We start from the raw sequence: 24,207 nt of genomic DNA, 5'->3' as shown, positions 1-24,207 counted from the left end.
ACGATCTATTACCATGTTTAAACCGGCCATTTGATAATGATAAGCAGCAATGCTGCCATCATACAAAACTACTCAGAAAGCCACTAATCTCAGTAATATGTGATGATTAATAGAGGTGACTTGGATTGTGGATGTTTATTTTAGGGTTTTTTAATGCATGATTAGTGTTATATTTAGGATAAGATTAAACCTTAATACCCCCCAAGGGAAATAGGCTTGGTGCTGAAGGAAACTGTAATAATCTGCAACAAAGGAAAGAAAAAAAAATATCAAGAATGTTTTAAAAAAAAAAAAAAAAAAAAAAAAAATTGATTCATGTATAAAAAGAAACAAAAAGTTCTTAAATCTGTTTCAAAATTTAAAATTTGATAGCATTTTAGCTGCCGATCATTGCCACTGACCTTATATTGGCCAGTGCTTTGAAAAGACTTCAGTTCAAATAATGTGATTTCAGTCACCAGCTGTCATATCATGATACATTCATGTAAATGGATATTCTCCTCGCTTGTTATTTGGGTAAACGGCACCAATGTGTCAGGGAATAGTTTATTGTAGCGGACATGGTTAATGTAGCTCACTTGGCCCTCCACTTTTCTAAATGCTGTTCTTTCCAAATAAGCATTTCATTAATCCCGAACCAGCTCTCACACTGAACACTCCATATGATTTGTTTTGTATGTCTCCAAGCAATGCCAGATCTACTTGGACACCCTCTCTGTTTTGATGTAAATGGACAATTTAGTAGCGCAATTGAAATCTTCAAGAACCCACCAGTAAAATATCTCCTCGCAGCGTGTTGATGGTTTGTGTTGAGTTTATTAGATTGAAGGCATAACTGTTTTGCTAACTGATTAGGGAGTCAGAGCATCAGGGCTGCATAAAAGGAGAAACCTGAGCTCCCCCATTCGTCCTCTGTGTTGGTAAACTTCCTCAAATTTACAACTCCAGAGTCTTGAAGAGCATCCAAAAGATGTTTAAAGAAAAGAAAGAAGGGGGAAAAAAAGGTAATTACTCTTTACTACCTCACATAAAACTCTTCCGGGCCGTGTTTCATCAGTAGCCAATGTGGTCTACATTAGAAAGGCTTGGTATGGTTCAACATTTTCCTCTCAACACACACACACACAACCTCAGAGCCTCATGTGAGGCTCGCATAAAATGATTCAAGCATTGCTTACGTTTTTAAGACACACACACACACACACACACACACACACACACACACACACACACACACACACACACACACTCACACTTCCTCTGTCAGTTTCTCTGTGTGTGTCTCTCCCCCACTTTCATCATCAGACAACACTCACTTCAGGCTTAACGAGCGGGCCTTCCAGACACCTTTTATGACCAAACTAATTACTAATTACACAAGTGGTTGGCGTGAGCCACAGCACAACGCTGGCCCTTTGTTATTTTAATTGTTGTTATTTTGAAGAATGGTGCTTCAGTATATTCTGCCAAGGATGCCCGAGGAGGATGGATGAGCCCTGAATAATTTATCATCTTTGTGGAAACACACTCAGTGTACGGTATGGGGGCTGCATAGCGCTGTACATCTCCATTCTTGTTACAGCGGCGCTCTCATCAGGGATTGATGACGAGGTATCTTTCATCGTGCGTCCACCTCTTCTAGCACTGCATCATTAGGACTTCCATTGTCGCCTGTTCATGGTGCGCTGGATGAATATGACTGGCAGAGGTGGTCCCCCCCATGCTGTGACTAATTACTCCAGCCAATGGTTCCCCTCCTGATGGATTAATGTGTATTGTGTGAATGGGACAGAGACACCCCACCCCCCCACCCCACCCCCCCACCCCCACCCCCCCACCCCACCCCATGAGATGAGAGACGAGTGCGTCCTGATTTGGAGCTGTGCGCTGTGCACAACCTTGATAATTATTTTCATAGATGAATACCATTGCAGGCAGGATGATGAAGTGGCTATTTGCGTTCAGAGGCTATCACATGCAAACACTGAGCAGGGTCTTTGTCACTGGTGCGAAATCTGGTCCTGCACAGACCTGCGTCCCCTGTGTCTTTCCAACTTGCATTCTGCGCACACACACACATACACACACTCACACATACACATACACTCTCTCGCGCTCCCTTGATTTCTTGTTCTGAATATGCAAAATCTATATTCATCATTTCTATTGTTTTCATTTCACTGAGTTTTATATTATGAAACATTATTATAGTATTTGTATTCAGTGGTTGTCCTGTATGCACCAAAGTAAATGCATTCAGCGAACTGCTTTACATCCAGACCTGAGATATGAGCAGCAGCAGCAGCAGCAGCCGCCGCCACTCTCCTCTCGTCATCTAGTCTTTTGAGACCTTTTTTTTTTTTTTTGTCCAAATACATCATATAATCAATGGTTTTCATTAGCCAGGACATACAAGGTTTTAAAGGACCCGCTTGGAAATTGTATTTGTTTGCTTGTGTAAAGCTCCTTTCCCTTTTAGAGGCCCCTGTGTGATCATTGGTGTTGGACTGAAGATTTGTGAGGAGCCCCTAGCCAGAGCAGCGTTCAAGAGTAGGACACATAAAGTATGCTGGGGTTCGCCCGTCATAGCTTATGCCACTGAAACCATAAACTGTGTCTTCCTACACCTTCACAGGATACACTGCAGCCACTTAGACACAACCTGGTCATGATTTTTACTTGTTTCTTTAAAAAAAATTTTAAACTTTTTTTTTTGGTTCTTTTTTACACATTAGTTTTGGCACAAATCTTGCTTTCAATGCTTAATCTACTCAACTGTTATCCTGTGGAAAAAGAAAACAGTGTGTGACTAGATGTTTTTAGGTAATGCATTAATGCAAATGTAGTAAATCTATGCTTAATGGAGGCATGTAGCCTGCTGATCAACTGATTTTCATATTTGTCACAGCAATTAAAGACATGATTATCATATAACCCGACCACAGTACAACCTCACTTCAGGCCTAGACTGGAATTTTTCCTCATGAGAACATTTAGTTCAAGTTAAACAACAATTTGACTTGAGTCCAACTGTCAGGATTTAGTCTCACTGAGGATCCAAGTGTACATTGTTTCTCCTTCCCCACCTGAGTTGTTAATCGTTAACACATGAGCTGTTTTTACATTCTGACAAATGAACAGCTTTGTTGTACGGTAGAGTTTAAATTAAAAAGAAAAAATTGCTAATGTAATGCAAAAGTGATTTTCTTATGTTTTGTTCTGCCTCTGAGGCATGGGTAATGAATATTTTAGATTATATTGTAATTAAATCACTTTCAAAAAATCAAAGTGATTTTTCATTATGGACAGGTACATGATACACAGGCACAATGCTGTATGGCAGTGACTCCTCATTAAAACTTAACACTTTCTTTTCCTTTAGAGCAGAATGATTTACTGACCAGGCCTGGTAAAGGGAGATGTAAATTGGTAAGAAAAATGGAGGCTATAGACATTGATTAATATTGGTAATGCTATCCACCCCCTCCTCTGTGTTTGTAATGGCCTTCTCCTTATCCTGCTAGCCATGAGTCCTGACAAGAGGTATCCTGCTGGGCTTGAAATGAGCCTAGAATGGAAGCACGTGCCACAGAAGTGTGTGGAAAATGATCATGCTGTCAGTTGCTCATTCCTCTGTGATGGTACTCAGTGCTCAGTTCACCTTCCCAAAGAGAGAGAGAGAGAGAGGGAGGAAAAAGTAGGCAAATAGAGGGAATATCTCGGCCTCTGAGAAAGAGATACTGTCAGTGTCAAGGACAGGGATACAGTGATTCTGGGTCAAATAAGTTTGTGTATAAGTGAATGCTTTTAAAGAGTGATTTTTGAGGGTTAAAAAAAACACCAAACACAATGCCGGCTTTATGTATGCTTGCTCGGACCGAGTGCTAATGCTGGGCTGCTATACCATGCTGGCTGGTAATTGCTAACACATGTGCTACTTCTGTCTCGTTGCAGCCGGCCGAGGGAGTTCTGGCGCCTGGACTACTGGGAGGACGATTTAAGGCGGCGACGTCGCTTCATCAGGAACCCCTTTGGATCCGCTCACTCAGAGGCTACGCTCAAAGCCGCGGCCGAACACGGTCAGTCCCATCCGCCACGTCCCCCCTCATCCCTGCCTGTTGTTTGCACTCCCTGTTTTACTCGCTTGGTGGTAGCACCAGGTACAAGGCAATAAAAATTAGTCCTCCCGTTGCAATAAAAGATTTATTGTACCACAAGACACAGTAAAATAGCACCCTCATTTGAATTTCACACAGGTAATTTCATACCCTGCCTCCCATTATGCAAAGCTGGACTAATAACCAGAGTGTTAGCATGCTTCACTTAGAAATTCAGTCTTGAAGTGAGTGGCTGTGAATAACATGACATATGAAAATGTGTCATTCTTTTTCTTCACTGCATCCCAGTGGCTGATATCAGTGGTAAGTAACATCCACACTCTCCCTCCTCTGTTAGTCCTCATTGAGATTTTTACACTCCTGTGAGGGTTCATTTTTAGAATTTATTAGAAACCATTCCTTGGTGGCATAATTGGCTTTATTGGAGGTAAACAGTAAAATATATAAATACATTTTATTGTTGTAGTCAAAATGAAATGTATTTCGAGTGGTATAATTATGGTTAATTTATTGATTTAATGTCTAATATTGTTAGACAGTAAAAGTTGTATTGGTCCTTCAGGTTAAATATTACGCTTGTGAAATGCAAATTGTAGTCCACCAAACATTTTAGTTGAAGAAAGTGCCCACATTGTTCTCTGAACCTCTTACAGATTAAATGTGGTTTGGAAAAACTTCATCAATACTCTGCTATTACACTGAGTAAAAGGTTGTCGTTAAAAGTAATAGCATTGATTACTTTTTCCTGTGGAATTGGAATAGATCCCATCAGTTCTCCCTTTTCTCCGTTGTTTCTGTGAACGTCTCCATAAAGACAGGTGCAGATTTTCAATAAACCTTGTCTGAGAACAACTTGAAATTCCCAGCAGTCGCTTAAAGCCACAATATCTAAACGACACATGCCCCTGCATTAACACCAGGAGTCGCATTTCTCTCCTAGAGCGCATGTAATCCACCATTTCTGCAAAAATCCAGCACACACCAGGGTTTGCAATCATCGTCATGCTGGGACCACATTTACCAGTTCAACCAATTACTCTCTCCAGTAAATGGCCATTTCTGCACCAAAAAAGTCCTCAATGTGTCACCTGCAAAAGTCCTGTTAAATGTGACATCATTACCAAAGACAAATGGCAGGTGTGACAGGAGTCAATAAGAATGTGATCTAAAAGCAATAAGTGTTGAGGATCTCAGGATCCTGGGAGACTTCTGGGTCTGCAGTAATGGCTGCAGAGTGCAGGCAGCTGGAGACTGAGGCCACAGTCCAGCTGGTCCGCTTTTCTTCGGCAGCAAACCTCTGAGTTTTACTTTGTGTCTTTATTCCTCCTTGTTTTCCCTTCAGCTACATCATGACAGAGAACAGACATAACACATATTTCTCTGTCTTTTAGAAAATGTGTTGAAGGCGTTCTGTGAGTTGGTTATTCAGGTATTTGGTCTGGTATTCAATTTTATTCAAAACTGTTTCAGCTTACGTGCAGCATATATTCATCACTGGGGGGGAAAGACAAATTCCTGCAAACAACATTTGGTTTCAAAGTCAAGTCTGTGTAAAAATAGCCAGCAGCCAGTTGTGGCAAGGGTATGCTACCTCCAGAGAGTAGGCTGCCTGGCTGAAATATGGGAATATATCATTAAAATAACTCTTTGACATTGAAGCCTGACGGCATCCATTTTCTGATGTAACCTTTCGTCTTGTTTTAGTCGACCCGACATTTGTTAAGGAAGTGCAGCTCAAGATGAGAATGCAGGGCTGAGTTTTCAAACAGAGCACAAAGGTCATATCTGGCTGTAATTATATTCATCAGATGCAGAGGGGAAAATGCAGTCTCACTCCCTAAGAAAATATTTAGTATAAGATCAAGCTTGAATTTACCCTAATTTTCTAGCTACTTGTGGCAGCACTTTTCAAATCTCACGCATGATCATAAAATTAGATGCAATGGAAAATATTTTGCAATTTTTTTTTAACTTGATGATCTTTAATAACGTTTTATTTTTCCTTCTTGAGAAGAGGGAAATATACGTCTTTTGCTCGATGCATGGACAAAAATGTGAATTTCTGGATTAAGGATATGGACAACTGTTATCATTCATACTGTGCCAAGATGATTTCCACAGGAGTGTGTGACTGCCAGTAGGCTTGAGTAGGCTGTTATGTATTTATGGCTGGAAAGAACCATCTTTTCTGGGGATTGATTCGGTCTGGTCCGAGGCGCGTGTACCAGAGGTGGCAGAGTAAATACCTGAAGACTAATGTCTCTGTTCTGGTAATCAATACTCGCCTCATGACTACACTCCTGGCTACGCTCCCGTTAAAAACAAATTTGTTAATTTTGACAATTTAATTGCTGCGACCATGCATGCCTTGAGTTGTATAAGCAGGTAGTTGAACCTCTCAGTCGGGAAATGGGGTCTTGGAAAAAGTGTAACCTGTTGGGATTTATGCACATTTCTGCTCCCTGCGTGATGAGTGATGGGGATGAAGTGCCATGCTCGATTTTTTTGTTAATGTGTTTGAGTTGATTATTCAACATTGTAATGTTTTTAAATTATACATTAATTTTAATGACACCCAGAATTTTTTAAAAAGAAAATGATAGTTGTGAGTGTAAATCTAATTTTTTTTATTTATTTATTTATTTATTTTCACTTGTTATATATTCTTAGGTAATTGCTTTTAGTATTATTTATAATAGTTTTACATAAGGTTGGTCAATTCAGTATTTTAGAGTCACACAGTTAAATTAAATTGTTTATGTCATTGTACTCCAAGTTGAACAACAATGTCATGACTTTGCATATTCCACGATTCCTCAGCCACACACACACACACACACACACACACACACACACACACATACATGCACATGTGCCGGCACACACATACAACACCACCAAAACCTCAGGGTTGTCATATTAAAAGAAGAAAAAAAAAAAACAGTATCTACATTAGGAGCAGGAGGAGTGGGAAGTTAGCGCATAGCCTGTCACTTATATGCATGTTTCTTTTATGTACACCTGGTGATAAGTGACATAACTCTGGTCGAAGTAGCTTTTCTTGCTGTTCTAACAGACTCAGCCAAACAATATGCTGACTAGTCATTATTTTAGTCGCAGTTATTTCAGTGTATGTTGTACTGAGGAGCTATTAATAACTTGCGTTTGAGGGTAATCAGCCCAGTCACGAAGTTTAGTTGCATCAGACAGTGTATTGGCGAGGCTCGATACTGTATGTTAGTACAATCTGCACGCCGAGGCAAGAATTTCTGAGCATGTTTGCAGTTTAAATGCAAAGAAGTTGAACTACATCTCTGTTTTTTAAGATCATCTGACAAGTCCCCTGTCCACTTGCTTGGTGTGAATGCAATGGCATGTGGTACGTATTAGGGGAGCTGGTAGTAATTTCAGTGCTGCTAACTAAAGAATCCTCCAGGGAGGCTTAATTACAGGAAGACCATTCTAAATATCAGTGAGCTGCATATTTTCCATGACAAGAGATTTTTTAGCTCAGCTCTCCTAGCAGTTTCAAAGTATATACCCACATGACGCGACTGCACATTTTTAGGAAGTGCAATTGATCTCCCCTCAGGTGATAAAGCGTGAAAAAAAAATCCACGAGTTATGTGTTCAGCGACTCAGTGGATTAGGATGCTGGATTAGAAAGCATACATGCACAGAATGAGTGAAAGCTCTCACTATAATGCCAGCTCTGTTTATAGAGAGGGAAGACTTTGCCAGCCAGTCTTTGTATTGTGGACTTGTGTCTGTGGATCCTTACCATGCACCGCTGGGGAATGCAGAGCTCTGTAAATGTTTGCAGATTACCATTTTTCTTAAATAATCCAATCAGAACCTCAAGTCATGTTCAGTTGAAATCAAAATGGGCAGTGTGCGACTCCCATTTTGTTCAAATGTGTCTGGGTAATCTTTGTGTGAAATGGTGTTTGTTTTGATGTACATTAAAGGGCAAAATGAATTTAGGTTGAGGATTCTTGAGGATTATTGTCAGTCTTTTGTCTGTCTCGTTTTGTTTGCCGTGTTCAGTTTGCCTGTAACTCCGCAAGGCTGAAAATACACTGCACGTCAGTAATGCTGTTGACTGGTGAAGCACACACATTTAATATCCTCTTTGCAAATAGTTGCATTATAATTTTAAGGTAAACATTGAAATGCAACTATTTGCAAAGTGTAAACCTGCTATATTTGACTAAACTTTTCTTTATTACGCCTACCTACCTTTAGTTTACACCTACCTTTGGAAGATGATGAAAAATAATAAACTAGTTTACTAAGTAGTCTCTAATGTGTGTATAGATATTGTTAAATTAATGCAACTCTGAATATTATTTTTTTCAATTTATATTCTATGAGTCTGTTTCAGGTTGTTATGGTAATCACCAGTTGGAGGAGACAGTATTTTCTGTTATCATTAAAACACTAAGAGTTGTAGTTTAAACCAGAGCAGTGCAAAAAAAAAAAAAAAACTGCTCTTCTGGTCAAGTCTGGGATGTAGAGTGATATAGTATTTAATTTGTCATGTTGTGTTGTTTTTTAAGAGAAAAAATGTCTGAGTTAGCTGCTTGGTTTCAGTTAAAGACAAAGTCAAACAAGTTTTCTGTGTTAACTTAAAATAAAAGGCATAATACTAATTAAACCCCATGTATATAATCTTGCAGTTGAAATGTATCAAATGTTGCCTTTAATTAAAAAAAAGCCCCTTTTCCTCTTCAGCGTCCGAGGAGGATATTCTGAAAGGCAAGCAGTCCATCAGGAGTCAGGCTCTGGGAAATCAAAACTCAGAGAGTGAGTCATTACTGGACGGAGACGATGACACCCTGTCCAGCTTGGACGAGAAGGACCTGGAGAACTTAACAGGTAAAGAAGCAGCTCATCCTCTTCACATCTCATATCTGCCTCTCAGTCACTGTCACCCCTCCACTTCTGCACTATGTTGTTTTTGTCCTGCAGCTCAGACAGAATAAAGGAATAAGGTTATTGTCATTTTCATATAGCTCAAGATTCCGCATGCATTTCTGTAGTTATGCTGTGCTTAGTGAGTATTACACTCTCTTGTTTACTTGGTTCAGTGTCTTCCCCATTTTCCCAAGTTGCTGTTTTGCTGTGAAATCATGTTGGGTTTTTTTTATTTTATTTATTTATTTATTTATTTATTTTTAAACTCACTATGAAGAAGGAATTCAGGCCTTGCAATGAATGTGCATCACTCTCTTAGTACACCGCATTATATGTCTGGACAACACTTTCAGTATGGCTCCACTATCCTGGGAGAGTGCTGGTGAAAACACAGTATCTTCAGTTTTCTGTCTCAGCCACTGGAGGTCTGCTTCACAAACATACACACAGGCCTGAGTAGCAACTCTGTAAACATTTTTTTATCCAGCAGTAGCAGAGTTTATCCCAGGATACTGCTCTGCCTGCCCTGAAATGGGACATTATCTGATTCAAGAAAAGCAGCATTGCCTGAATAAAATCTTGAGACTCTCCTCCGTGCATGAGCCTACATTAGCCTGATCAAACGTCTACAACACAGCCTTAAATTCAGTTCTATCCAACTCGCAATGTTGTGAGCCCTTTGATGCTATTTATGTGTCTATTTTTTAAATAATGTTAATTAAATATCATATAGTCCGCTAATCGGATTGCAGTATAATCCGCATTTTTGATCTGCAGTGACAGCGCTCAGCAGACTAAACTGCATTAGTGAGGCTCAGAGAGCTGTTAAAATAACGCACCCGGATGACAATAGGATTAAAGGTTGAATCCATGTCTAATACAGTGACGTGTATACCGCGAGAACTGAGCGGAGGGTGTCGGGAGAGGTTCAGCTTCTCCTCTTAAGCAGCTGTCTGCTTCAGGTGTAATTGAATGTCTGTGAGTGAATGGAACAAAAAAAAAAAATTGTTATTTCAACCCACGGATAACATGTCAGTGGGCTACTCGCGGGGTTCACGAGAGGCAGAGGAATGGACGTATATATGTATCTGTTTATTCCATCCGTTCGCAGCAGTGTGAGGGTGCTCGGGGAAATCAAACCGGGCTCCGAGCCTCCTTTCTCCTCAGCGCACATCTGCAAATACAATGGCTCGTATGCGCAGAGCCGGGCAGAGCTTCCACCCACAGCTCCCCTGAGCCGGGCTCTCATTGTCATACTGGCATAAATTAAGATTGATGAAAGATTAAACAGAGCTTCACCCTGCAGCCCGCAATCAATTGATTCTGACACACTGTCGATTTTTGACAAGGATGTCTTCAAGTTTTACGATGTTTATTTTGTGTTATAATTGTGCTATTTTTTTTAAATTTTATTTCAGGAGCTATAAGGATATGTCACACAATGAGCAGCCCTGCGTTTAGTAGTTTGTCTTGAGCACATCGAATAATTGCGGATTACTAATTAAAACTACACACCGTACAGTGTTTGAAGTAGCCTTTAATAATACTGCAAGAAGAATCTAAAAATAACTGTAAATAGACATAATTATAGGAAGAAACAGTCTCAACTTTAAAAATAGACACATCGTCCTCCTGTTTCGCGTGTTTATCTTTGCCGCTGATCAGCTTCCCTCTTTAATTGACCGCGTCCACAAGTGAAGGCCCCACCGTGTGTTTTTAAGAGTATCGTTGCAGGCTAACAGCCATCCACTCCGTGCCATCCCTTGTTGAGTTTTATAAGTTAACCTTTACTGTTTGATGAGCTTGTGTTTTTTTTTTTAAAGTTAGCATATTTTCCCACCTGGAGAAGAGGACACTCTGCTTGTTCTCTCACCGGCTTCTGTGTGTCCTCCAGGCCCAGTAAACTTGAGCACCAGTGTTCAGCTGGTGGCTCCGGCCGTTGTGGTGAAAGGCACCCTGTCCATCACCGCCTCCGAGCTCTACTTCGAGGTGGATGAGGACGAGCCGTGCTTCAAGGCCATCGATCCAAAGGTAAGAGACTGGAGCTCCATTGATCAAGTCTCAAATTGTCACTTACAGAATGCCATGCTCGAATTTCCCACAGTGCTGGGAAGTGCAACAAGCCGGCCGACTTTACTCTTAAATGGAACAAACAAACACGTTTAGTATCTCAGGAGGCCTGTCTATAAAAGGATTATTTCAAACGAGCATAAATACTGCTAGTGTGTTTTCAGGTTTGTCTTGATAATGTCTCTGATAATGTTGTAGCCAAGAAGAGATGCAGTGTCTTGTCAGCCTGTTGTTGAGGTTACAGTGTGACTACATTTGAATTCAGATGGAGGAAATGCCATTAGACATGAGGTCAAAAAAAAAAAAAAAAAATCTCACAATATTTTTGACTGAATGTAAATCTGTTCTTTCTTTTTTTTTTTTCTAAATTAATAATTTGTAAAGTAAATATAACACCACGAAAAAAGTTGCATATTGTTTAGTGGTAGTTAATAAGAAATTACAAGTTTTTCTAATAATTAAATTATCAGACTATCTTAATGACAAAAATCATAACAACAACTGGATCAGGCCTTCCTTGCAAGGATCATCATTTTTTAAGTCTGCAGCATTTTTTTAAACTGTAAGCAGATCTCAAAAATTAAAATTACAGGGATGTAGTGCTCTGATTAAAACATAATACACACTTATACTTCATGTTAACTACAGAGGACTGCTGACCTACTCTTGGTTGTGTTTGTTCAATATTATCGTGTGTGAAGTCATGTATTTAAATGTTAATATTTCAGTAATGTCAGAATTTATTTCACTGTGATTTTCTAATATCAGAATTCATTAGATTAAACTTGACTGTAGAGGTGTCACATAAGCTTCAGTGCATTATCTAAATGTAACTGCATTAATCAGATGGAGGCTTCAGTTCAGCTGCAGGCCCTGTGCTGCTGTTAAAACACAGAGCAGAGATGCTCCCAGGCCTATATATTAACATGAGTCCGTTGATTTACATTCATTCGAAAATCCTTTTGAGCCTGTGACGCGCTGTAAAAATAACATATGGCCTGAAGTCGGCTGTGCACATTCCTTCTTTAAATTTTTGGAAAAACGCTTTTTTTTCTTTCCTTTTTCTTTTTCCAGTGTTGATCACAGGTTTTAGTTTCTCTTGAGAAAAAGGACTAATTTAATGATTCTCTTCATCAGACAATGGCAAAATAAAATGCAACAGGTTTGCCTGTCATCTCAGCTGTCAAAACACGTCAAGACACGAGGCCAAGTTGTAATTTAATTTGCAACATTTTATTAACATTTCTTTTTGAGTCACATAATGAAAAAATTTAACTTGGCACGCTACATTTTATTCTTTCACTTAACGATTTTGTGCATATATTTAAATAAAAGTTTCTTCACTTTGTGAAAACATTTAAAGAAGACAACTAAAAGTTATTACATTTATCTGAAAATGTACCTTCACTTTCTCTCTGGCAGTGGCCCAATTGCTCCATTTAAAAAAAAGTTTTTTGTGGTTTGCTTGCTGCATTATTTTGTTACTGATTTTTTTTTCACATTGCTTGGAGAATCAGTTGCTGAATCATCTTTGTCCTTCTCTGAAGTTTTATCCCAAAATGTCTCTCGGCTCTGTGTCGACAATCACTTTATAATTTGTCCAAACTTTTAGCATTAGTGAGGATTTCCCTCGCTAGTCTCCATGTCTGCTTAGCAGCAGCCTCCAGGGCTGAGTGAGGCTTTCCCTGAAACAAGTCCAAGTTTGGCAAGAAGTAGTGGGGGCATCTGCGGCACTGCAGACAGGATATGAGCTGCAGCAGGATGCCATTCAGTCGGTCTCCGAGGCAAGACTCGTCCCAGTCGGTCTCTCTCGGGTGTTTCTCACACTCGTACAGCAACAGGGTCTTCATGTGGTAGTTGTTGAGCGGCTGTCCCGGTAGCTCCAGGTGACGGTCCCTCAGAGTCTTCAGGATGGACAGACACTTCTTCCTGCAGCCGGCCATTAGCAGCCTGTTCTCGGCCTCGCTGAACTGCAGGACCCACGCGTCGCTCTCTGCGGAGCTCTGCTTCCCCGTTAACGAGTAGCACTCTTTGGAGAGGAGGTTAAAACCCTCAGCTTTGACTTCTGCTACCCGGTTAGGACCGGGCCAGGGGATGTGGGGCATGGGCCACTGAGCAGCACTTCTAGGCCAAATCCCAGTGCACTTGAACGCGGGGGTGATCTGTACCACATACCTCTCCCTGATCCGTAGTTTGACCTCGCTGGTGTCCGCTACCATCTTTACCACGTCGCGGTAGCTGCATTTATCCACGGCCTGTGCCACCAGAGTCTGAAACCTGGAGCGGATCTTTCTGGCTGACAGGTACCCCGAGGCGGTGATGAACTCAACCCACAGCGACATGCTCCTTTTACGGCCATCACTCAGCTTCAGCACCGCGCAGCCGGGCAGGGAGCCGTCGTCCACAAAGTTGAACACCCCCATCTGGTTGAGGTAAAGCACCACCTCAAACTCATTGGGGGAGATGACCTCCATGCCCTCATAGCGTGCGTCTATCTCACTGAGGGAGCTGATAAACCGGGGCTCCTGCACTTCCACTTCTTTCAGGACATCCGACACCACTTTACAAACCTCCCTTATAGTCTTCGCAATGGCCGCTTTGCGAGCTTGGCATCTCTCGTTGTAATATTTGTTGAGCTGGTAAACCAGCTTTGCCTGCGTCGCAATCATGTTTGGGCAGAGGTCCGGGCTGTACACCGGAGAGTCGCAGTAAGTTGACGGATCCAATGCTTACCGGTAAAGCCAGAGGCAAATGCTTCCCCGTGCAGGAAAAATGTGTAATCAAAGTTTTTTTTTTTTTTTTTTTTTTTGCTTTTGCAGCGGATGGACGTCAGTGTGAGGAGGAGGAAACGGATAGGGATGCAACGCAATAGCCTGCTAAATATCAGTCCAACTGAGCACTTCCAGCACGGCTAGGTAGATTCATATTCAGGTTCGGGGTTACCATCCGTGTCCTGGGCTGCAGACGCTAAAGGCTAAAACACCGTCTGTGGCCACTCATCTCTTCTTGCTGTTATGCTCTGCTCTGTGGCCCCGCTCACTTTCGTCCACACTCAGCTGTGAGCTGGACTTGTGTAGTTTATGAATGGTTCCTCAAGGAAGAGTGAAGGGGGTCGGGCTTCTCTTCCTGCAATCATGTGCAGAGCTGTCAGTGCGGGCAGCCAATCAGAGCAGCCAGCGGCAGGCGCTTCTGCAGGAGATCTCCAGTCCGCCTCAGCAGCATCTGGACGCACGGAGCTGTCCGCTGCTCCCAGGTCGACACAGGAAAACACAAACCTTTAGGTTTATACGGGCAAATGCGAGCGTACACTCTCCAAGCCGGCAGTAAAACAGGTTTTTCAAGACAAGTGCTGCTCTTTGCGCGCAGTTCCGCCCGGTGCGTTTTGAGGATTAGGATTTTAGACACAGTGTGAGTGACAGTCTTTAACTTTAGACCTGTTTGTATTCTGCAGATAAGTCTCTTCCTTTTTGTTTCTCTCCGTTTTTTAAATGAATGTGTATCATTGTGTTTTACTCCTCTCTGAAAGACTCAGTAATTATAGTCAATTATAGTCCATTTGACAGCACGTTTTATTTACTCTTATCAGCATGTCCTGCTTTTCATGAGAGCTCTTCTAAACTTCTGCCTGTTTTACGGATTGAAGTGTGATTTTTGCCTTTTCGATTTGGACATCTAACACTTGGTATGACCAGTTGGTCACATTTATTTTGAAATTATATTAAATTAAAAGTGAAAAAATAAAGTTATAACCAATTTATGTCATTCTTTTTACTCACTGTTTTCCTTTAATATCAGTTCAAATTCCACGTTGTTCCCTTTTGTTAGTGAGTGCGCTTTATCACATTGAAGTGAAATTGTATTTTTATAAACAGTACATATTTTAAGCCGTTAAGCATTGTTATACGGGCTGCATTTAAAACATTAAATGCCTCGAGAGCACCTGCAGCTTAGGCTCAGAAAAGCTTGACTTAAGAGTGGCCCGACCTACAGTTTTACTTTTTACCCACCTGATACGCTTTTAAACTAATCAATTTATTGAAAATCTATTGATCATTTTCAGTGTTATTCACCAGGCCAATATTTTGTATTGAATCAAACGTTTGCCCTCGGCTTCTCTCACACACGCGCGTCGATTTGCCGGTGGCTTTATCGCCGTGAACCTTGTCCATACTGAATAATTTAAGCAGAGGTCTCAGTGAGGTTGTATAATTGAAGTCCCCTCGTCACCCAGACTTCTTGTTGGAGGACTAAAGAAGCCTTTACAAGGTGCAGGGATGTGAGACATGTTAAGACATGGAAGCATGGGGGAAAAACAAAGTGCTGCACATATTTAGTCATAGATTGTTGTTTCAGCCCCGGTGCCTCTGCAGTCCTGTCACACGTGTGTCCGCTGTTCCAGGTAATGAGGTCACGGCCATTAGGCTCTTAAATTGACTTAATTGCACTGTTTTTTTTGTTTGTTTGTTTTTTTTTATTGTGACTTTCAAGTCTCACTTCTTTAAAGGCTTTTGTAATTCAGTTCAAAACAGCTCTTGTCACTACCCCGCTATTACAGCGATTCAATTATGGAGCCAGCTGTTAAATGCAGTCCAATCATCCCCGTAATTCCAGGAAGTAAATTATAGTAATAATCCGACATCATAATCCGTCTATTCTGTTGTATCTTGAAGGTCTTGTCTTAATGTAAATGTTGATCAGAGACAATGAGGCCTACTGTACTTGCATGCATAGACGCATAGTGGAAAATGTCGGCATATATTTTCTCTGCAGTCTGCCTCAAGCTGCATATTTTCTTTGTTGAGTAGAAAATAGAACAAGCAGGCTTTGTGCAAATAGAATATAAAAACAAAAACAAAACATGACCACATATTAAACTTGATGACGTTTGTCAGAAAAAATAATTTTCTCTATGACAGAATATTGACTCTAATGATTTCCAGAAACCCCTTCACTGATATGAAGTAGCCAACTATGCAGTGGATTCTGAAATAAGCTACAAACATATCAGAAAAGGCAAAGATTAATGAGCTCCCCTTCATAGTTGCCTCATCCTGGACTTCATCATGTAGCTTTTTCCACATGTGGTGATGAGGCTTTAGGGAGTGTAAAGTAACTCGATTAAATAATTTAGTTAGACATGAAAAAGGCTGTGTTCCTGCTTGCTATTTGAGCTCATGTCGATGCAATAAACATATAAATTTGTATTGAAAAACCAAAATGCACGCTAACACACACTGATTTGGCTTTACTTGGTATCACACAGCATATTTGTTTTATGTGGGCTAAAGGCAGTGAGTTGCCCACAAAAAAAATGAAATCCTATGATTCATGGTTGAATATTGTGCACAGTTTTCATTAATTAAAGCTTAGCAGGACTTGTCTTCTTACCAAGAACAGTTACATTAGCTTTGGCCACAGTGGAGAGGTTTAGTGTCAAATTAACTCGTCCCCACGAAGAAAAAAACATTCAAGGGGAAACATTACTGAGCTGCATCTGCTGGTGTGTCATGACATTTGAATTTGATGCACATGCTGCTAAATGAACACAATATTCTTCCTAGAACTACAAGAGGACTTGCAGAAACTATGGCAGGAGAAGCAACAGTTGACCTTGATTTACTGTGAAATTTAAAAGAAATGTTAAACTGAGATTTGGCCTTCCTTCCAAGCATCATATTCAAGTAAAGTGATAGTTATCCTAATGTGGCTTTGGAATTTAGTGAAAGATAGAAACAGAGAGAAGTAAATGAGAAAAAATATCTGGCTGATGATTTCAGGATGACTGTTTATTATCAAGCTCACAGCTCCAGAGAGATTAATCCACACTACTTGGAGAGCAAGTGTCCAAATATTATGAAGGACATTCGAACTGCAGCAGTCAGGCTTTTATAAAGACATTATGAATCCATTCTGGCCCACTTATCAAACCACTTGTTTCTGAGCAACTTTGTTCATTTTTTACCACCGTGAAAAATGGAAAACAGTGGATTGAAGTTTTATTAAATCCTTTTATTTTGGCAGTTGGTATGGAAAGATCGGCCATATCTCAAAATATGAACATTTACAGTGTGTGCAGTGTGTACATATATAGCTAACTACCCATCACTGTCTTATGGCAGAAAACCAAATGGTCAACCCACACTACTGGAGCGACTGGGAACAACTTTGGGGGCCTAGCTTTTAGAATTTTTAGCTCAGTCACCTAAACTTTTATTTCCATTTTGGTTTTTTTTCCCATGTCAAAAGTATAATGTATGACTTTTGGACCCCACTGTACATGTAGTATAAATCTAATGGCAATGGCCAACTGATTGTCACTCACTCATTCATCCGTTCATGCTACTTCTGTGTGCCCTTTATGTCCTGAGAACATCCAGAATTGTCTGTGCTTCCTAAAGAGTTTCACCCTGGTTTATATTGGCTGGAAAAAAGATCAGGAGCCTGTCAGAGAGCTCTTTGATCTGAGCCTGTGTGACGACTTCACAGTGATCCCCTCACGAGCAGAAAACAGTGTCCATGCCTGTGCAAATCTCTGCCAGCTGATGAGTAATCTCACTGCTTCTCATCTTTTTCTCTTCTTCTCTCCTTGCTCTGTCTTTCTTTCCCATGTCTCAGCTTTGTTCTTCTTCCTTTTCGTTCCTACCAGATTACGCTGGCTACCCCCAGGTGGCTCGGTACTGTGTATACTGTACTATTTTTTTAACATAATTTACACTAAGCAGAACAATCTCTAAGACATAATTTGCCTTTAAAGCATATTTGGTATAGTATACATACGCTACATATACACGGTGCATAACAAAGTAAAAATGCTCTGCAGTAATTTACAACAGTGGCACACATTCACATGGTGCATGCAATACATCTCTAAAAGTTATGGCTACATTTTATGACATGGCGTGACATTAGGTATTTGAAGACAACGATAGGAAAAAAAATGGTTTGTTTTGAAACAAAATGTGCAAAAGTTTCTTCCTTGTGTCTGTTGCAGTTATTGTGCTGGGGGGGGGTTTCTGTGGAAACACGATAGCCGCAGGAATAGTGGCTCGCTGCCTCTGAACACACACCGACATGCACATGTGCAGGGAGACCAACATCAGCACACATGTGAGCTGAGAGAGTACATTTTTGATGCTCTTGTTCACACATTTTCTTTCTGTCTCACAAACCCGGATGGACCCAGCTGCTCCCTCCATAGAGGGCTCAAAGAAAATCATCGCAGGCAACTAATTGCCTGGCAGGCCCCTGCATCTGCTCGGCAGATAGCAGAACTGACGAAGTCATGGAGCAGATGTGTGTTTGCCTGTGTGTGTGTGTGTGTGTGTGTGTGTGTGTGTGTGTGTGTGTGTGGTGTGTGTGTGTGTGTGTGTGTGTGTGTGTGTGTGTGTGTGTGTGTTTGCCTGCGTGTGTGTGTGTGTTTAGGAGAACCCTCTCTGTGTTTAGGCACAAGCCATCAATATTGCATGTGGAGTTATTGTTGCAGAGCCTCTCCTGGAGACTACTAATATTGCACGAATGAGGAAGTGAAATTCGCACTCCTCTCAGCTGATTGGTTAAAGGAAATATCTGCAAAACCTGATTGGATGATATTTGTAACCCTCCCTCAGATCACTATTACATTCTGAGCATATTATGGATTATTCCTGTGTTCTGATAGAAAACGTTCGACAAATTCTAGTTGTGGTTTGAGTATGTGGTACTTTTAAAGTGTGAATATTACAAATGCTGGCATGCACATTAAAGTAATTAGATTTTTAATTGTAGTTTTGATGGACACAATTCACTAAAGCTACTTGCACCAGCAGTGGTACAGTGGTGTGTCCTCTGCAGCAACAGATGGAAAAACAGAAATTAAGCATTAGATCTTTAGAAAACACTTGAACATGTGAATTTGTAAAATTTAAAAATACAATTGGTATTTTAATTCTGCAGATGGATGTTGGCGAGCAACTTGTTTACTGTAACTTCCTGTCATTACAAAATAGTTAAGTACATGTAATTGCTTGTGTACTATCTCTAAAACTTTAACACTGTCAACATTAATATGTGTGTACTTTATACTCTTAGAATGTAGTATGCTACTGGGACTATATGCATATAGGATGCATTTATAAACTAATTGATGAAGGAGAAATGACTAAGATTATCACCCACTGAGCCTCACAATATCACAGAAAAAAGTCATATTTATGATTTTATTGGACTAGCAAATCACATACAAATGACTAGATAATCATGCCATGTATCTATTGGTATATTTCAGTAACATAGAGTTTAAATTATAAAATAAGTGCACACAGTTCAAAAGTAAATATAACCCAATATTAGAAATCAGAGCCCCTCACTTTAAATAGCATGTTATATTTGCCTCATGACGTCCTCAGTTTGTTTGTATGGAAACGTTTCCTCTAACATATAAATGTCTTTTAGTTCACAAAAACTACAATTACCCAATTCAAGTTCAACTGTGCTGTTGTTCCTGAATCCTGTGGATGGGCACAGTGTGTTTCCAAAAAGTTTCAGTCAAAGGCCAAGCAGAAAAGTGTTTTGGAAAGAATACCAGTAAATTTTTCCTAAAGGTCAGTGTCCAACCTTGGACTATGCAATGATAAAACCCCCATTGAGAAGACATTGGTAACTCTAATTAGTGGGGTGGTGACGGCTACCCGGGGTTAGCAGGAGTGGATGAATGGATGGTCACTCAGTCAGAGAAAACTACCCTGGTGTTATGTAGCGACCAGTCTCATATCGTTAAGCTCTCCCTAAAGTGTCAAACTGCTGGGACTGCTCCCCTCCCCCGTCCTCCTGCTCGCTCCGCCAAACTCTCATGGTCGCCAGGGACGACCTTCGGCTGCGGCTGCCAATCACAAAGAGCCATGGCAGCAAGAGGTCTCCGAGAGAGGAGCCTATTGATTTTCCAGTTAGAGCCTAAGTAGTGTGTGCTATAGGACTAACGGACAGCCCAAGCAGGTATGTCATTATCAATGAGCCCAAGGAAACAGATTCCCTCACTCTCACTCATTCATATTGGCCTCCTTCCCTCCCTAGTTCCCTTCGTCCATCTCTCCTTCATGCTGTTCCACCATCCATTCCCTCCGCTCTCCTCGTCCGCTCTGACAGAGTGCGTTCTGAGATGGTCAATAAATTGCTCGGCCACAGTACGACAACAGCTACTGGAGTGATGGGTTGGGATGACCTTCTTTCTCTTTTTTCCTTCACTCTTTCACTGTCTGATCCTCCCTGCTTTTTCAGGTACAGTAATTATAGCACCTAGAGGACATGAAATGTTTCCGAGAAAGACTTGTTGGCATCACAGCCATTATTTTCCCCTCTTGGATTTTCCCGCATCCTTGAATCTTCAACATCCAGGGTCAGTTTAATCTCAAGCATCATTCCCTTTTGGCCCACTTTGGCTCATCCAGTCATCAGTAAACCCAATTACTATCATACTGTTCTTCTAGCTTTGCCTCGCTGCTTATGTCAAGTCAGTGTGCAGACTTTGGGAGCTGCTTAGAATAAAGACTTGCAAACAGTTAGGGAATAATTTAAGCCAATTGGAGGAGATGAGGCCAAATAAAGGATTAAAGCTTCTTGAAGTGTGTTTCTGTTTCCCAAGAGACCAGTAAAGTCTTGTTACCTTCTTACCTTACCTTCTATCTCTCTGTCTCTCACACAAGATACACATGCACCTCTGTTTTCCTCACTTTCGACTCTTTCACTTTTGAAAGGTTATATCAGCGATGGTGAACTCGTGCTGTAGGGATGAAGTCAGTGGCCAGATGTGGGGTGATAGTGTGATGGAAGTAGACTTGTTAATGGTAGGCTGCAAAGCTTCGAAGAACCTGAGATACTAACTCCTACTTTTGCTTTTGGGCCTTATCTCTTCTACTCACATTTGTCAGACTATCAGAGCAAGGGCCTTATATGGGCAGAAAGTGTGTGTGCAAAGTTGGTCTTTCAGTCAGTTTGGTCGGTGCCACCATGAGGTTGAAAATTTACGGTTTTGAGTGACATGTCTCAACAACTACTCACTGGCTTGTCATTAAATTTAGTGCAAACACTCATGCCCCTCTCAGGATGAATTTGAGAACTTTGGCGATTCCTATACTATCTAGCACCATCATCAGGTCAAATTTTTACTTTGTCCAATAATTTGGTTTATGAGAAAATATCTCAAACTAATGAGATTCAGCCCCAAGTGTACTTTGCGTTTAGGTATGATTAGCAAATGGTAGCATGCTGACATGATAAACTAAGATGGTTAATGTAGTAGAAATTATACCTGCTGAACATCAGCATGTTAGCATTGTCATTATGACAATTTCTTACCGTGAAACATTACACAGCACACAACACTTCTTAAGTACACTACGCTTTGTTATTTTGAGCCTGCTCATGACTGCGTTTGGTTTAAAGCTCCATTGTGCTTATGTATAGTCTCACACAGCTGATAGCATGGCTGTGGCTAATATTTAAACATCGGTCTGTCTGATATTTATACCCTGCAGTTTATTATTTAATTTGCTGCTCTAATTGGGCAGTTTCAGCTCATTTAGAAGATTTTAGTTTTTTTTACTCGTGCAGAGATGTAAACCATTGAGACTTGTGCAAAGCAGGCTGATGAATGTCGGATGTGTGTGGTAACCAGGTAGGACAGGTTGAGGAAAGACGATTGCCACATTGGTAATCACATAAAAAACCATTAGAGACAGTGTCATCACACCACCTAATGATGACTAATGTCTCCCTTCCAATTGCTCTTCCCTCACGCACACATGCACACTTCCACACAAGCAACTAACCCATCAAAAATAAACATGCTCAGCCTCTCTCTAGCCCCCTGTTTGTGACCTGACTTTGGACCTTAACACAACCACAGACCACTGTGGCCGAGACCTGGCTCACACTTAACCAAGCACCTCCAGACAAAGAGCTGCCACCCCCTCTTTGCACCTGAGCCTAGCCCCTCCATCATGCTCCATCTCTGGGTTTGACTGGGCCAGTCAGGGGGCAGTTGCCTCCCCTCCCTCCCTTTGATTGATCCCCCCTCTCCATCATTTATTCACTTCGTCTGCCTCTGACACACGTGTCAAAGCCAACACACCAGCCTGATGGATAGGCCTGTTTATGGATGCCAGTCTGCCTGGTAGGCTACTGATATTACAATCAGCACCTGTGTACCTGCTGTTCACACAAGCCTCTGTTATTCAGCTGAGGTCAGAGAGACACTCGGCTCTGATTGAAAGATCGATGTCCAGCGCAGCGTATTGGAAATTGGAATTGTAAATGTGGTCTTGTTCTGTCAGATAGGTCTGTGCTACATTTCAGATGATAAAACTTGATTCATAAATATCTTCTTTTTTTTTTTTTTAACCTCCTTTGTTATTTCTATAAATGCAAAGGAAAAAATGTTTTGCCTGGGACATAATATTAATTATAGCTGTTAATTCCTAAAAGAGATCAAGAGTAGTTCTAACCTGCTGTATTTATTTTTGTAAGGTAAGCTGAAAGCGTTGATGTGTACTCTGTGTAAAGACATCTCATGTGCTGGAGAGCAGAATGTTACATTGCTGAATTCTGGTGCCTCCATTGCCATTATGGTTAATGACCCATCCAGTCTGGATGAAATGGCACATCCATAGGGACGTTCTGCAAATTACTTACTCATCCAAGACTCGTTTCTAGCAGACATCAGCACAACAGAGGTTTACTCCCGCTCTGCAGCAGGAAGGATAAAGGTGTAGAATAAGGATGTAGTATGAAAAATAGAAGTATTCTAAAACACAGATTGTCATTTAGAATTATATTAGAAGACAAATAGGTTTTGTGCGGCGTTGATGACTTCTCCAAGCCACTGGTTATTCATCCTGTTAACTCATTTCAGAAAAAAGAAAAAACATGATGCACGTTCTTTTCTTGCACCATAGATTTTAATTTCCATTCATTTAATGGCTCAAGTAAAATTTGTTTCACTCCAGCAATCACAGTCATATTCAATCTGTATAGTAATGAAATGTTGAAGCCAAGTTAAACTCAATAGTAAAATGTCTGAATAATTATTTGATTCTCTCCAAAGCTGCGCTAATTAAAGTTTTTAACAAGGGGTCGCTTGATTAACCTGCAGATAATTATCAAGCAAGAGCCTTTTAGCATCTTTCAGCTCAGTGTTTTGGTGCAGTCTTATCACAGTCATTAGCAACATTTCCTGCACGCAGCAGTTTTCAAAAAGCAGAAACGCTTCCACTGTAGGCTACCTGCCCAGCACTAAAGTGCTGACAGAGTTGGAGATTAGCTGGTAAACATAATGTAACATTTAACAGCTTAAGAGCCAGACATTTCCCTTTGGGATTTTAGAAGACAAAAAAATGAGCTATAGTGAATATTGGACTTGGATTTGTCAGGTAGCCAAAGCCTGACTCCAAATGGATGATAATGTTGCTCTGTCTTTGCTGGATGTGCAAATAACCTTTGCCAACACATTTGTTTTAACATTTGAATGAGCTTAATATGGCAGAAGTTGCTTTTACAGCTTGCTCCGCCTAAGAAGTCAATTAATAACTACCATAAGTCAAAACCGTTATATTTATATACCTCAAAATCAGTTTTCCACACACTCAAGTAACAAAAGTTTTACATAAAGAAAAACAATTACAAGTGGAATAGTGAAAGCTTGTATAGTCCATTAAAATCCACAAGTGAAATGAGAGATTTCAGTTTCATAGTTTTCTGCAGCTCATTCTACTTGTAAGGAGTATAGCACCTGAAACTCCTTTGCTCACATTGAACATGTGGTACGGCTGATGTTAAAATGTCCAGTGACCTGACACTGTAAGTACTGTACCTCTGTGAGGCCGCAGAGGTGATGAGGCAGTTTTTGCAGTAAAGCCTTATTGATAAATAACATACAATGCAATTCCCTTCTGTCAGTTAAAGGAGAAGTGAATTTCGACCGTCATTTGTATTTTAATTACATCATAATTCATCTGCCTCCAAAATACAGAAGATGCTTAATTCAATTCTCTCTATTACAGTTGTAACTCTGAAAATGCTTGTCACTGATAAACCTGTAGCTCCAATTGAGTCACCTTCAAATTCTCTAGGC

At 40.7% G+C, this 24,207-nt stretch overlaps 2 protein-coding genes across 5 annotated transcripts in view; one reads left to right on the top strand and one right to left on the bottom strand.

Moving 5' to 3' along the window:
• Positions 1 to 24,207, top strand: part of lrba (LPS responsive beige-like anchor protein) — a 196,000-nt gene that overhangs the window by 98,878 nt on the left and 72,915 nt on the right. For 3 of the 4 annotated variants that reach the window (XM_056371485.1, XM_056371484.1, XM_056371483.1), the window contains exons 11-14: positions 3,955 to 4,079; positions 4,407 to 4,421; positions 8,853 to 8,996; positions 10,930 to 11,066. In XM_056371485.1, the coding sequence (XP_056227460.1) occupies positions 3,955 to 4,079; positions 4,407 to 4,421; positions 8,853 to 8,996; positions 10,930 to 11,066 (421 nt within the window). The remainder of the gene's footprint in view (positions 1 to 3,954; positions 4,080 to 4,406; positions 4,422 to 8,852; positions 8,997 to 10,929; positions 11,067 to 24,207) is intronic. The other variant, XM_056371486.1, reaches the window with a different exon arrangement.
• mab21l2 (mab-21-like 2) lies at positions 12,317 to 14,764 on the bottom strand. Its single transcript, XM_056371498.1, has one exon. The coding sequence runs from the start codon at positions 13,772 to 13,774 to the stop codon at positions 12,695 to 12,697; it is 1,080 nt and encodes a 359-aa protein (XP_056227473.1). The 5' UTR covers positions 13,775 to 14,764; the 3' UTR covers positions 12,317 to 12,694.

This window comes from Seriola aureovittata, chromosome 3, assembly GCF_021018895.1.
Source record: "Seriola aureovittata isolate HTS-2021-v1 ecotype China chromosome 3, ASM2101889v1, whole genome shotgun sequence".
In the NCBI taxonomy this organism is placed as follows: Eukaryota; Metazoa; Chordata; class Actinopteri; order Carangiformes; family Carangidae; genus Seriola; species Seriola aureovittata.
The sequence above is the reverse complement of the archived record's forward strand: the minus strand, read 5'-3'. Positions and strand labels throughout refer to the sequence as shown.